Source organism: Channa argus, chromosome 6, assembly GCF_033026475.1.
Source record: "Channa argus isolate prfri chromosome 6, Channa argus male v1.0, whole genome shotgun sequence".
In the NCBI taxonomy this organism is placed as follows: domain Eukaryota; kingdom Metazoa; phylum Chordata; class Actinopteri; order Anabantiformes; family Channidae; genus Channa; species Channa argus.
The window spans coordinates 13,451,170-13,464,552 of NC_090202.1; the positions used below are offsets into that span (position 1 = coordinate 13,451,170).

Below are 13,383 nucleotides of genomic sequence, written 5' to 3' on the forward strand. Positions count from 1 at the left end.
CCAGTCTAATTTGCATCTTCTAATTCTTTTCATCAGCTCTACAACTTTCTGTCTCTCACATTACCTAGCAGCTTACTATCAGGGCTGCAGTTTCAACAACACTCAAGAGGACATTTATTAGGTTGTTGACGTCAAAAATCCAAATTGGAACTTTTTATTTAACCAGAATAACTACTATGGACATTAAAAGCTATGGAAATACAGTAAAGTCAGTCTGACTGCTCATACTGTTACAAAATGAATACTTCTATTTGATTATGAATTATTTATTGAAGACCCTGTTGGATGGCAATAAATACTGATATACTCATAAACCTCAACTAGGTTTTGGCTGTCTACAGAATGTTACAATATAGACAGTACAGTCATAACTACACTGCCTTATGCCAGAGGAGGTAGGCATCCAGCCATTACATAACTTTAATCCAACACTTGATTGAATAATTTGGAGCAGAATGCTCAAGGATTTGCACATCTCATCGGGTAGCTGATTACTTTAAAAGTTTATTGCTAAAAATGCTACTTCTTAAGGTATTTTGGAACATATTGGAGGGGCCTAGATCATCCCTTCAGTCCCTTCATGGAGATCTAGGGCTGTTACAGTATGCTAGTAGTGGGTAATGTAGCTTGTTGCCTTGAGTCTCAAGCTACTAGTAAGAAGCAGAGGTGATGAGCAGGCTAAGCTAGATCTGCTAAGATTACATCTTTTTAACTCCACACATTTTTTTCCCCATTTTCCAACTAGAGACCAAAATCTGGTCTATAGCTACAAGTTTAAAATTTACTTTTTTACATTTACCTTTATTGAATAAATGCTGGTCCTCTGCATATGTTATAATTCTCAAAAATGTACTCTTCATTTTTATATGTTTGCACTGTATGCCTTATTGTATGATAATGTGTGCTATGCACGCACTTTCTATTAACTTTCCTATCACGCTCCATCTTATAATGCGCTTCACAGAAATTGTGTTTTCTTACTCTTGTCCTTGTCATGACTCCTCCTGTTTTGCTGCAGGAGACTGCCACAGGCCTTCAACACAGTTTTCAGAGCACGCAAACCCCAGTCATAGTGCTGCTGGGGAGTCAACAGCTCCCTGGACACAAAAATAAATGCACATATTCACTCATTGCATTTGACTTTAGATGTGGTTGTAGCACTAAGTGGTGAGATACAAACCTCAACAGACTGAAATAGATTGTAGACTGTAGTTGGAGTACGCCTAATTCAAATAAATCTAATGCACACAGTACAATACAAAACTTTACTATGTTCTATACTTTACTCTACTACTACTTCTCCTTATCCAGCCTTAACCCAACAAAAACCACAATCATACCTGGCTAGGTTAAAGATTGCAACTAATTTACGTCCCAGTATTTCTCCATTTTTGAAGCCCTCAGAGTAGAGAATGACCTCCGCAATGAGCTCATTGTCTGGCCTGCTCATGGCCACAGGCCGGAACAGCTGCTTTAGGTTGTCTGGAAGCTTCTGTCGGCCTCCATAGCCTTTTCCTGCTGGGTTCAATGTGATAAATACCCCTGAGTTTGAGTCCAATTCCACCTGGAGGATAACAACAAAACAAAAACAAAGAACAACATCAAAAAGTTATTCACATTCTTAAAATGTGTTGTAAACAGCAAGAATGTAGTTTAATTGATTTGCTTGATGACCCAACCAACTTTCCAACTATGGCTAAATAAAAAACTAATTAATTAACTACTGTGACACAATATCAGGTAATGAAAGTTAAAGGTGTATCGTGTTTAATTATGTGTTAAGTATGTGTTTGTATTAGGGATGGGGCAATGCGTCAAATTACGATTATGTAAATATGTTGAATTACAAAATGTACATTGATAGAGAGAGAGAAAGGGCTGTGTCTAGGGAGAACATGGAGTACACTGATAAGCAAGTGAAAAAACCTCGACCTCAATCATCTAAGGTATTTTAAGCAGTATTTTTGCACCTTTTGATGGACAGTTAGAATTTGGGTTACACACGGTTTTGGTAAAAGTGTCTTGAATTTAGCACTGTATAATTTATTTTGCTTTTGAATTGCACTACATTTCTATAACTTGAATGGAAAAATCTCTTACTTTAATTACATTGTGGAGAGACTTTATATTAGTCTGTACAACACACATCACCAGTTAAGACTGACCTGTTTTTTGTTTGGGGAATAACATCCTGCAGAGCATACGTTGTTATATTTATTTGTTTGTTTGAAAAGAAAATTATTGAATAAAATATTGAAATATAAATGACTGATGAATATACATTTTTATTTTTAGTATGTTAATTGTTATATTGTAAAAAGAATAAAAAAGAGCCTAATAGGAAAATAATCTATAGATTAATCCATGGCTTGTATATTTTGCTACTAGCTTATAGTTATACACCCACCAGCCACAATATTAAAACTAGTAATATAAATAATGGAGCACAAGGATCTGTGTAGCCACAGCCCAAAATCTAGCAAAATGTGCTACACTGTGTGCAAAGGTGTTTTTAGTACACAACCTTAATACATCAATGGCTTTCGGTTTGTCCCTTCAGGCCTCGCCAAAGCGGAAGGTGTTCCGGGCATTGATTTGGCATGAGTTTTCTATGCCGGATGCCACAAACCTCTCCCATGGTTGCCCTTGATGGTTTGGCGGGGCCACACCTTGTGGGGTGGGATTCAAACACATAGCCTTCTGTACCCACCACAAGGCTCTACCACTGATCCACCAGGCCCCCTTAATGCACACCCTTAATACTCACGTTAAACTGCAACCACTAAACCTAAAGCAAGTCTCCACTAAAAGTACTGCTTCAAATATTTTACTTAATTAAAAGTACTAAGCTTATTTTTATTTAATGTACTCCACTGAGAAAATTATTTATTTAAAATAAATAAGACTGGTAGTTATGGCAAAACACATACAGTAATAAATAACAAATAAGAGTCATAGATCCCTACTGGTAAAGGGGAAGCTGAGTTTAACCAGTTTATGTTCTGACAGTTATGTATCCAATAAGGATACATCAGGTGGCTAATGCGTGTATCTGAATGAAACTGAAAAATATAACTGAGAATGGGGAACTCAAGAAACTGTTTTTGTCATAAATGTCTGTAAATAGTGTGTTTGTCCATTCTTTTTTTTTACCTCCTTCCCCAGCAGTTCACACGTGTGCTTGTGATGTTTAAGCGAGTCTTGAATGGCTTGAATCTGCATGGAAACTGCAGAAAGCACTGCTTCCTCCAAACGGTTAAACTCGTCAAAGCAACCCCATGCACCACACTTCACCAAGCCCACAAAGATTCGTCCCATTGACTTCACATCAATACCCTGGGAATCAGAGGCAAACCAGAAAACAATCTTCTCATGTGTTTTCATTGGCAGTTGTCACTAACTAATCTTGTATTAAAGCAAGGTCAGGCTGAATGCTTGGAAATGAAAGGGGTTAGTGTGTGTCTGTCACTTGCACATGTGCATACTCTTAAGATGTTACGTGCCTATGCATTTTACTTTTAAAAAAATGACCAGTGATTTCAGGTTTTGATGAACAAAAGGGGTTCAGAATTATATATGTTAAATCCCTCAAATACTTTCAAAAAGCATCTTTATACCTCATCACAGTTGAATACCAGCACTTGGCGTCCAAACAGTCCCCCCAGGGCTTTGACTGATTCGGTCTTGCCTGTGCCAGCAGGCCCATAGGGGTTGCCCCCAAGCCCTATTTTCATGGCCTGGGTCAGGGTCAGGTAGCACTTATCAGTCAGTGGAGTGTGCACCAGCTTAGACGCATTCCCCTGGGAGACAGAAGAGATAGGATAGAAAAGATATTAAGTGATAAAGAGAAAAAAAGTGACAGCAACACAGTGAGATGGACACGCGCAAGCGAAAACATGGGGAGTCAGAGAAATGTGGAGGGGCGTGAGGCAGGAAACCAGCAGAGGATAATGTTGTTGTTTTTTTTAATGGAAGAATGAAAAAGAAAGGAAGACCAGCCAAAAGACAATATAAATGAGTGATATTTTGTAATTTTCCAAGGGAATGCATGAGGTTTAGCGCTCTTCATCTTTGCATAAACAGTGCCCCCAAAAGGTAAAAAATAAAAGGTAAAGTTTATTACCATTTTTAAGTTGAATAGTCTTCTTCTCAAATTGTGTTAAATATGTCCTATATTAAATTTGAGACTATGTTGAGTGAATTTGAAAAGGCAGACTGTGCATCCTTGATTACACTATAATCATAAACTGGAGTTTATACCCCCTAGATCTATAAACGGGAAATAGTCAACAGATCAATTAGTGATCCAGTTATTTAAGCTGTTTAAAAAATATATAATATAGTAATATTTATTTTTCTTCCAGGTTACTGGTACCTTAATCAAACTGAATCAAATCTTCTTTGCAAATAAAGAGTATATGTAGCCCTAGAAACATGACATGTTTGTGTTTGTTTACCCAAGTACAAAAAAGAAAAGTATGCCAACACACCTGGTATTCATATGTATAGCTGAACTGTGCATCCACCATGTGTATATTGCAGCATTTGTCTGGTCCCATGTAAAACCGAAGCTGCTTCTTCCAGCGCCACGCATCAAGACTGGTAACCCCTGACTGATTAAGCTGCTTCACCACACTGATGTTGTGAATAATATCAAGGATTAAGGCCTTCAGCTTAAGCTGCAGGACACTGGAATCTGCACATGAACAAATGTCAAGATGGTAGAATTGAAGTTATGGAAATAAACCTGGATCATAAAAGATTAGCATTTTAGTAAATGTCATAAATAGAGTTTGGCAATGTTAAATCTAATTGGAATTTGTAAAAATACAGGTAAAAATTCTGAGGAGAAAATAGAAATGTGTGTGTTATTGTACAATAAAAACAACGCTGAATATGCCTCCTTATAGCCCCGTATCATTAAATCAAAATCTTCTGTTTTTGAATTCTAACTAATGCCCTCTGTAACGTGCAAATTACATGTAATCACATAGACTTTTATTAGAAACAGAATGGCAGTAACTTGTAATAACAACATGTTCCTATAAACCCGCAGCTCTTGTTATCCATAAAGAAAAATGTTTAAACTAAAAATGCAGATTTGAATTGATTGGTGAGAGGAATAAATTTCAACACATACTGTGCAAACAAACCTGACAGCTCAGATGAAATATTTTAGGGAATAACGACAATAAAAAAAAGAAAGAACTTTGTCAGATATGAATGCAGCCTCACTTTGCTCTGAATAAGTTTGGTGCCAACTGAGCGGAATTACTGTAGGTGGTGGCTTCATTCCAATGACTAATTGTAAAGATGACTTGTTGCTCATTTAAAAAGGAATCCTAATTGTTATACTGAGAAAAATCACCCAAAACAAATAATTTTAACTACCCACCCCCAGCCAATAAAGGCATTTAAAGATGCAGAAAAGAAGCAGAAAAATAGAAAATCAGTCACAGGAGATATACTGCTAAATAGGTAGCCTATCAGCAGTATTTCGTGTTGTACTCTTGAAAGTTAATACTTTGCAAATGTTAGGCGACCATTTATTGATTTGAGACAATAAAAATAAATAAACATTGTTGGATCTTTGAAAACATACCATCTGCCTTGGCTGTAAATGTTAGGTGTGTTCAAAATGGTTGTTTTTTCTTTCATTTTTTTTTACTGTAAATTTTCAGCAAAACCATCCAACCATTTTCAAAGTGAAATTTTAGCTAACATCTTATAATCATAAATCCTTTGTGTGCTTTTTCATCTCTAAAACTGATGATTTTGTAAATTATAATGGAATCTCCTCAGTAGATACTCTGGATGTATTGTACTGTATGTACATATTAATGCAGAGGTCAGTGCTGACCCAGAACAGGATACAATATCTTGCCAGTGTGTCCCATTCCGTCTTGTCTCGGTGCCAAAAGGGAGAAACCCCCAATCCCTGCCATAGTTTATGGCCCATTTATGCAGTTTCTATAATTAGATCATCTTCTTGCCATTACTTTTGCTGCTTTAAGCAGTACTATAGCCTCTTCAAAACCTGCTTGTTTTAAGAAGCCATTACATTATTGAGATGTTATCTTGATTATGACTGCTATTTTAATTATCATAGGGAGAGTTTTGAACACACATAAAGAATAAGAATAAGAATAAGAATAAGTAATATTACTTATTACACTTTCACTCTTAAATATCTGGTATTCAAAAGTATTTAAAAGTCTCCAAACTATTCTGACAGAATTGCTAAAGTAACAACTGTAGAATAATTTGGCACGTATAATACTTTAATTAATGCATTAATAATTCCATTGCTGTTTGATACAGAAATCTGGAATTTGCCTGTGAAAGTAAGCCAAGGTTATGGAGGAGCTTTTCATCTCATGGACGAATAAAGGTTTAATTTAAAATTTAAAGTCTATTTTACAACTTCAAGTTCTACAAAAACACACTGCTGTCATGATTTATGTAGCCATAAACTCAGCTCCAGGTCATTAAATTAGCCTGCCAGCTAATGCATCTTTAAAGGGTAGTGCATATCTGTAGCTTTTTGGATCTAACTAGCCATCAAGAGTTTCCCACAAGAGCAAACATCTGACATTATTCTCTCAGTCCAGAGTAACAACCCACAATTTTGCTCAGCACATTCATTACAACATCAGAGGAAGTCTGATGGTGGAACAAAGTGTCAAGAAACAAAAGCAACAACAATTTACAAAGACAGCCATGCAGTTTTGCTCTCTTATTGTTAAATATAATTTCAGAGAAAGCCATGGAGAGAAAAAGAAAAAAAGTCAGTCTTTTAAATTTGCACAAACTGGTCCAATAGCAAACTGTGCACAAGCCAAGACAGATGTTTTCATTACATCCCTACCATCAAATGGCCCTTTTTCTTTAACAATTATTAAAAGTGCAAATCATAAAAATGAATCTATTCCACTAGACATCAGAAATAAACCAAATCAGGCAGAGGCTCTGATGATAAACAGTAAATAAAGTCCACCATCCTGATATAGAAAGTTACAATGCCAAGGTTAGTAAACATCTGACTACCTCAGCTGTCCAGACTACATGTAAGGTAAAAAGGCAACATGGCTGTAATGGTTGATTTTTAAGCCATAAAAGCTTACACAAGCCAGAAATGATACACATACAATATATTCACCAAAGCATGTACACAACCATAGACAGCACTACCTGAGTTAGTGTGATCATCCGAACTAGTGTCCACTGTAGTGTAGTGTTCTAATTTGGCACTGAGCTCCAGCTCCAGCTGCTGCAGGCTTTGCTCTTTTATAGCTCTTTCCACATCTTCAGTAAACTGGATTTGCTCAGCCAGACAAAGAATCTACACAAAATACATGAGCATTCAAACATTAGATAATTCTCTAGTTATGGAGGTCACACTGTCTTCAGACAAACTGAGAAATTACTGACATATGTGAACACTTATGGATAAAAATAAAATATATCACCACAATATACATTTCGTTAAACACCCCTTTTTCTATTGCTAAAGAAACATTCTGCAACATCAAAAAGTCTTTTGAAATATTACGAAAAATATATTAAATTTTTATATACAAATATTTTGTATAAACAGTGTGTGTACCTGTGATGGATAGCGTGATGGGTCCACCTCCCCTTTCTTTCCTGCTGACACACATTCATACAGCAGGTGCTTCAGAGTCTCCTTCATTTCCACAGACAGCTCATTTAACCACACCTAGAAATACATTTAAGCAAAGCCACAGATAGATGAAGAAATTAATAGACTGCATAAATCTTACAATACAATACAATAAATACAATATGCTCTGTTGTAAAGGCACTAAAACAAAAAGTGTCTAATCTAAAAAAATAAACTTAATATCCAGTATAAACATTTACAAAAAAAAAGCTTTACCTCCACAAGACTGGAGATGCGTATGAGGTTTCTGAGTGGCACACTTTCTCCCTCTAAAGAGCACATGGCAACAATGTGCTGGCACTGTTCATCAAATACAACACTGTGGATGCCTGTCAGATAAAATAAACACATATCACTTTCACTGTTTACCATCAATCTATATTTGAGGATGGCAGGACAGATGAGGGCAGAGGAAACCCGAAATGAACTGAGCTGAACTGACCAACATTACAGCTGAGAATAATAAAACAGCATCCAGAAAATAATAAAGCACAGGTTTTTGACCTGCAAATAATTTCTTGAGGTGTGATTGGATGACAGTTGGGTTGGTTGCCTGTCCAAGAATCTCTAAGAGATCATCATCTCCTATGAAATAGAACCTTGGGAACGCAGAACGCTTCTCCTGAAATAACCACACAAAAACACACAAAAAAGACGGTGGTTGTGGTTTTAGAATCCCTTGTTATACATTTGCAGTTGTATTCTTTACACAAAATGCATGTAGTACCTCCAGGAACTCATTGAGTGACTTCTGGCAACGCTGCAGCTGATCCAGTATGGTGACCAAGGAGTTTCTGATGCCAGCCCTTGAGCTCAGGCAAACAATTCTATTATCTCCCTGAATGTCTGACATTATGGACCTGTTTCACATTCAGAGAACATTATCAAAACATGTGCTGTGCTCCAAGAAAGAATTCACAAACAGGATGTTGGCATAGACAGAGAATTTAGAGCTCAACACTGACACAGGACTAAATGGCTCAGCCAGTAAGCTCTCTAAACGTGACTATTCAGTCTCATACACAAAGAGCACCTGAAGTCTTCATCAACTCGTTTGAAGCGGGTCTCCTCCCTGGGCAATGCCCCCCTTCCAAAAATAGGCTCCAGATAAACCCAGCGTCTCTGGATGGCATTTAGACTCAGCAGGTACTCATCTAAGTCAGCTAGACGACCTTCCCACAGACTGACCTGTACATACACAAAGTAAATAATGTATACAGTAGTTACACTGGTTGGTGCTCCTTCTTAAGGGATTTGTAAACCTTCATATGCTGGTAGACCACAGACAACAAAATCCATGTACCATAACACAGCACAGGAATTCTTTTGAACAATAACAAGTTGAATTTTATTTAGAATAAGCTCTTTATAATATAAGCTCTAAAAGATTTTAAAAGATGTATTCATAGATTCAATTGATTGACCTGACCTTATCTTGAAAATTGCTGTAGTATGGAGAGTCTTTCAGAGACTGAAGAAGGCAGCGGTTATCTCCCACCTGAATTGGAAAATAAAAAGGTGAAAGGCTTTTTTTCCCTAATACTCAGGATTTCATTTAAAGGTGCTAATACAGTCATGTGAAAAAGTAATGCTACCGTTTTCAATTTCCTAGATTTCTGCATAAATTGGCAATGAATTCATCAAAGTCTTTATTGAACACACCTATTAAACATACTCTAACTTTTTCTTCAAGCTGTATGCCTGTAATCTCATCACATTAAGATATTTTTGTGCCTTCAGTCTACTTGCCAAGTGGCCACTATAAGGTAATTCATCACTTGGTGCCAACTTGCTGATCTATTCATGGATCTTAGGTGTTTCATCCTGGATAGTGGTTCTAATGTTCACTAATCCTCGCCTTCCTTCTTTCCGCATAGCGTACAGTCTCAGGATGCTGGATTTGGGGGTGAAAAGTATTAGATCAATTCAAAACTTTTTATTTCTTTAACTTTATTCTTTAAGTCCTTGCCTGGAAGAACTGTGGGGGTGAAGTGCCTTTGTGTTATTTTGTCTTTTTTCCAGTTTATTCATTACATTTTTTTATGTTAGGGAATTAGGTTTAGGATACTAACATATTTTGAATGTTTACTGTCGATACAAAAGTGTTTGGTTTGTTATTTTGGGGAGAGATCTGAGAATACATTTAGGCACATATATATTTAGCAATAATAGATGGAATTTACAATTTTAGCCTTCATTTTCATCATCCATTTTATATTACCCCCACAGACCAACTTTAGGGTGGTGTTGGTGTGTATGTATGTATGTTTACAATTTTAAAAAGAGATTAAAACACTCAGTGCTGAGATTTTATCTCTTGTGTTAAACTACATAATATCTTTTAGTGCATAAACATGAACAGTATTAATCGTTTTTTTAATGTGCACAACTAGATTTTGTGCAAGAGCAATTCCTTAAATAAGTTAGAACAAAGATCATTAAGGTAATCAAATCCTGGGTATAAAATGTATGCCAAAATATAACTACAAGCAATCCTGGATTCAGCAATTAAGAAAAAGCCCAGTTATTTCTAACAATAAAACCCTGACAGAAAAGATTTAGTAGCTAGAATAAATGTAACTGCAGATCAGGCTGAATAGGGATCAGACACTTATTACAGAAAGCTACCTCCAAGTAGGCAATCATGCAACCTGCCAGAAAAGATGAGACAGATATTAGAAACTAGTGTTGGGTATAAAAGCTGATATTGAGCCGTTACTCAAACCAGAAGACAGATCCTTAAGAATGATTTAGAAGCAGACATCACAATCACATTCAGAGCAATAGTGGATGTTTAGATGTAATAAAGACCAATAACACCCTTCTCATTTGGGTGGATGCCATTGGTTTTGTACAACTGTTCAAACTTTGGTTATAATCATAAACTATAATCTGTAACACTAATCTGTATTTTACTGTATTTCTTAATGACATTGTAACATATTGTAAATATACACAACTACATATTTAAGTGCTCTTATGTCTACCTGGCTGACTATATCCTTCCAGTCCTTGATGAGGGTGAGGGTGCGCCCACTGTTATCTGTGTACTCAGTGAGGTTGAAGGTAGCTGCAGCTCCCCATAAATCCAGCTCTCTCAGTGCTTCTCTGATTGTCACCTCTGCCTGGGCACGGCTGTTCAGGTCCTTCATGCAATCACACCACACATCCAATGTAATTTGTGCCCACTCAACACACAACATTTAGTAACACCCAAAATCCGTAAAAGATTGTTATACAATGATCACATCAGAAATAATCTGTGCCACCTGTATTACTCCAAGGCTGCAACATCTTCTCAGATCACTCCTTGCCCTTGTTAGCCACTTTTTCAACAAACCATTACAAACTTTAAAAATATCTAGATTTTGTTTGTGGCTTACCAGGAACGTATTGCTAGGCACCTAAAATCTAAATCAAGAAATATATATGGCCATTGTGCTGATATGACTCATCATTATATAATGATTTTTGATTTTTACAATGAATCTTTACTAAAACTACCTCAATATACAATATTAGAATTGGCTAATAAAACATTTTAATTTTGAGTTAAATCACTTATCAATTGTTCAACATTACAGTTAAAATCTTTCTGTATTAAATAATCTTTTCAAAAACATAATCCAAAACACAAATTCAAACAGAAAATTTGGCAAACACAAAACACAAACCACAAGATGCTGTCAGGTTGCTAAAAAGGTTTGTGTATAACACCAGCAGAAACCTGTTTTCACAATTCACTATAAACACTGAGCATCTTTGATATAAATATAATTCTCAAATTCTATATTCTATGTTGTATGCAGTTAAATGCATAAAAATCAGGACAGCAATGTAAAAATGTAATATTATTGTAATACTGGTGGTTTAAAACCAAAATATTTTACACACAAGATATCATCCCCCACCCAAAAAGATAAAAGGAAAAGTGAGCCATTCAAAGAACTGTGTGTCTATACATATATTTGTTATGAGTATGTGTGTACAACCTTGAGTTCCAAGGCCTTTTCTATGATGGTGTTTGCCACATTTAGGAGGTCATTGAAGGTAAGTCTCTCTAAGGTGGTCCCTCTTGGCAGACCCAGCAACCGGAACATGTCTAACCAGTGGTCCTGAGACAGGTGCTCTCCACGCACGTACTTCAACACTGGCACCATGTTCTAGACATACAGATAGAAAATAGTGGTGTATAAAAAATTTTCAAAATACAGTTTATCGTGGTTACTTAATTACATTTCAGAAATAAAATTCTCAAAATTACTTGTTTAACATCACTCATTTCATCTAGTAATTTGTGCACATTATATAAGCAATTTCTTATTCTTTTGAACCAATCAAAGACATAAATATCATTACAATCGTCTGCTGTTTTCTACATTTTCGATTGTTATGTCATGTGGACCAAAATGTATAATACGAGTTCTCTGTCTTTCCACAAAAAAAACACATAGTCATTAATTCTTTGGATAAGTTAACACTTGGAAATTGGTTAAACATTGTTTTGTTTTTTCTGTCATGAAAATATGAACCTTTACTTGGCAAACAGGTAAAGACAGGGCACTAGACAGGGAAATTGAACAACATCAACTGCCAGAGAGATGACACTACACTAGCACAATTGTTCCTCCTTGCCCTTTTCCCCGTTGGCCTGTAAATATGTATTTTAAACAATACAAAGGGAGCAGTAAAGGAGGGGAAATTGTAGAGAAAATTGTAAAGGTTATCTATTTGACCAAATTAATAGGCTTTAAGAAACATTTAAAAGTCATTATACAGTCCAAAACATTTGTATTGTTGAGTGCAGTAAACAATGGAAAACATAAGCACTGCTAAAGATAAAAAAGAAGACCTTAATATACTGTATTTTTCCTCTACATGTACTACTGTTTACCTTATATTTGTCCACTTCTCCTTGTAATTTCACAGACAGGGCAGTGGGCTGTTCAAGCTTCCTAAGTCTGTCCTGCCACGTAAACAGAAACTCCTCAAACTCATATGTCTTACTCCTGTAAAGTAACATGCACATATGTGTTAATAGAGAACTGAATACACAGTAATGGCATAAAATAAAAACAATTCCAAGTAAATAATAAGTTTAACAGATTTAGGCATTCAAAGCGTCTGTCTCTGCAGTATGAACTGGCCACTCAAATGGCAGATGCCCGTCTTTTGTGCTGTAGCATGGCATGTGATTAAAGCATATCATCCGTAAGTGGTGTTCTGCTCAGACACGATGGTATGCTTTAAGTATGAAGCTCTTTCACATGGGAGACTTGAGTTTCACTTCTTCCTGAAGTCACCTACAAACTGTCTAGTGTCTAGTTTGGCTCTCACTAATCAAGAGCTCTGGATGCACAGTGCAAAGTTTGCATTATAAACAAGAGTCGTAAATGTACTTCTCGACCAAATTTTAAATGGATTTGCACTTTTAGTAACTTAGACTTACCTTTAGTAAGTCATTAAGTCTGTGATCACATCCATCTCACTTGGACAAGGTGTGGATTTGATAGGTAGAGACTTGCCCGTCTCTCACATGTCTGATTGGTTAATAACACATGATAAATAAAAAAAATCCAACACAGGCAACAGATTGCACTGGTAGTTTACTTACCAGCAATCATTCTGTATAAATAGTTTCCAATTATTTTTCATGATTATATTAATGTTGAGAAGCATCTCAAATAATACTGAACTAC

At 36.1% G+C, this 13,383-nt stretch overlaps 1 protein-coding gene across 5 annotated transcripts in view; it reads right to left on the reverse strand.

Annotated features, from left to right (window-relative positions):
* dync2h1 (dynein cytoplasmic 2 heavy chain 1) overlaps positions 1 to 13,383 on the reverse strand; it is a 102,667-nt gene that overhangs the window by 76,313 nt on the left and 12,971 nt on the right. For 4 of the 5 annotated variants that reach the window (XM_067507138.1, XM_067507136.1, XM_067507139.1 and 1 more), the window contains exons 26-40: positions 12,579 to 12,693; positions 11,677 to 11,847; positions 10,672 to 10,830; positions 9,109 to 9,182; positions 8,718 to 8,867; positions 8,412 to 8,544; positions 8,189 to 8,306; positions 7,901 to 8,013; positions 7,607 to 7,720; positions 7,192 to 7,342; positions 4,491 to 4,696; positions 3,618 to 3,800; positions 3,154 to 3,336; positions 1,341 to 1,564; positions 982 to 1,097 (exon numbers count right to left, since the gene is read on the reverse strand). In XM_067507138.1, the coding sequence (XP_067363239.1) occupies positions 982 to 1,097; positions 1,341 to 1,564; positions 3,154 to 3,336; positions 3,618 to 3,800; positions 4,491 to 4,696; positions 7,192 to 7,342; positions 7,607 to 7,720; positions 7,901 to 8,013; positions 8,189 to 8,306; positions 8,412 to 8,544; positions 8,718 to 8,867; positions 9,109 to 9,182; positions 10,672 to 10,830; positions 11,677 to 11,847; positions 12,579 to 12,693 (2,210 nt within the window). Of the gene's footprint in view, positions 1 to 981; positions 1,098 to 1,340; positions 1,565 to 3,153; positions 3,337 to 3,617; positions 3,801 to 4,490; positions 4,697 to 7,191; positions 7,343 to 7,606; positions 7,721 to 7,900; positions 8,014 to 8,188; positions 8,307 to 8,411; positions 8,545 to 8,717; positions 8,873 to 9,108; positions 9,183 to 10,671; positions 10,831 to 11,676; positions 11,848 to 12,578; positions 12,694 to 13,383 lie in introns of all 5 variants that reach the window. The other variant, XM_067507137.1, reaches the window with a different exon arrangement.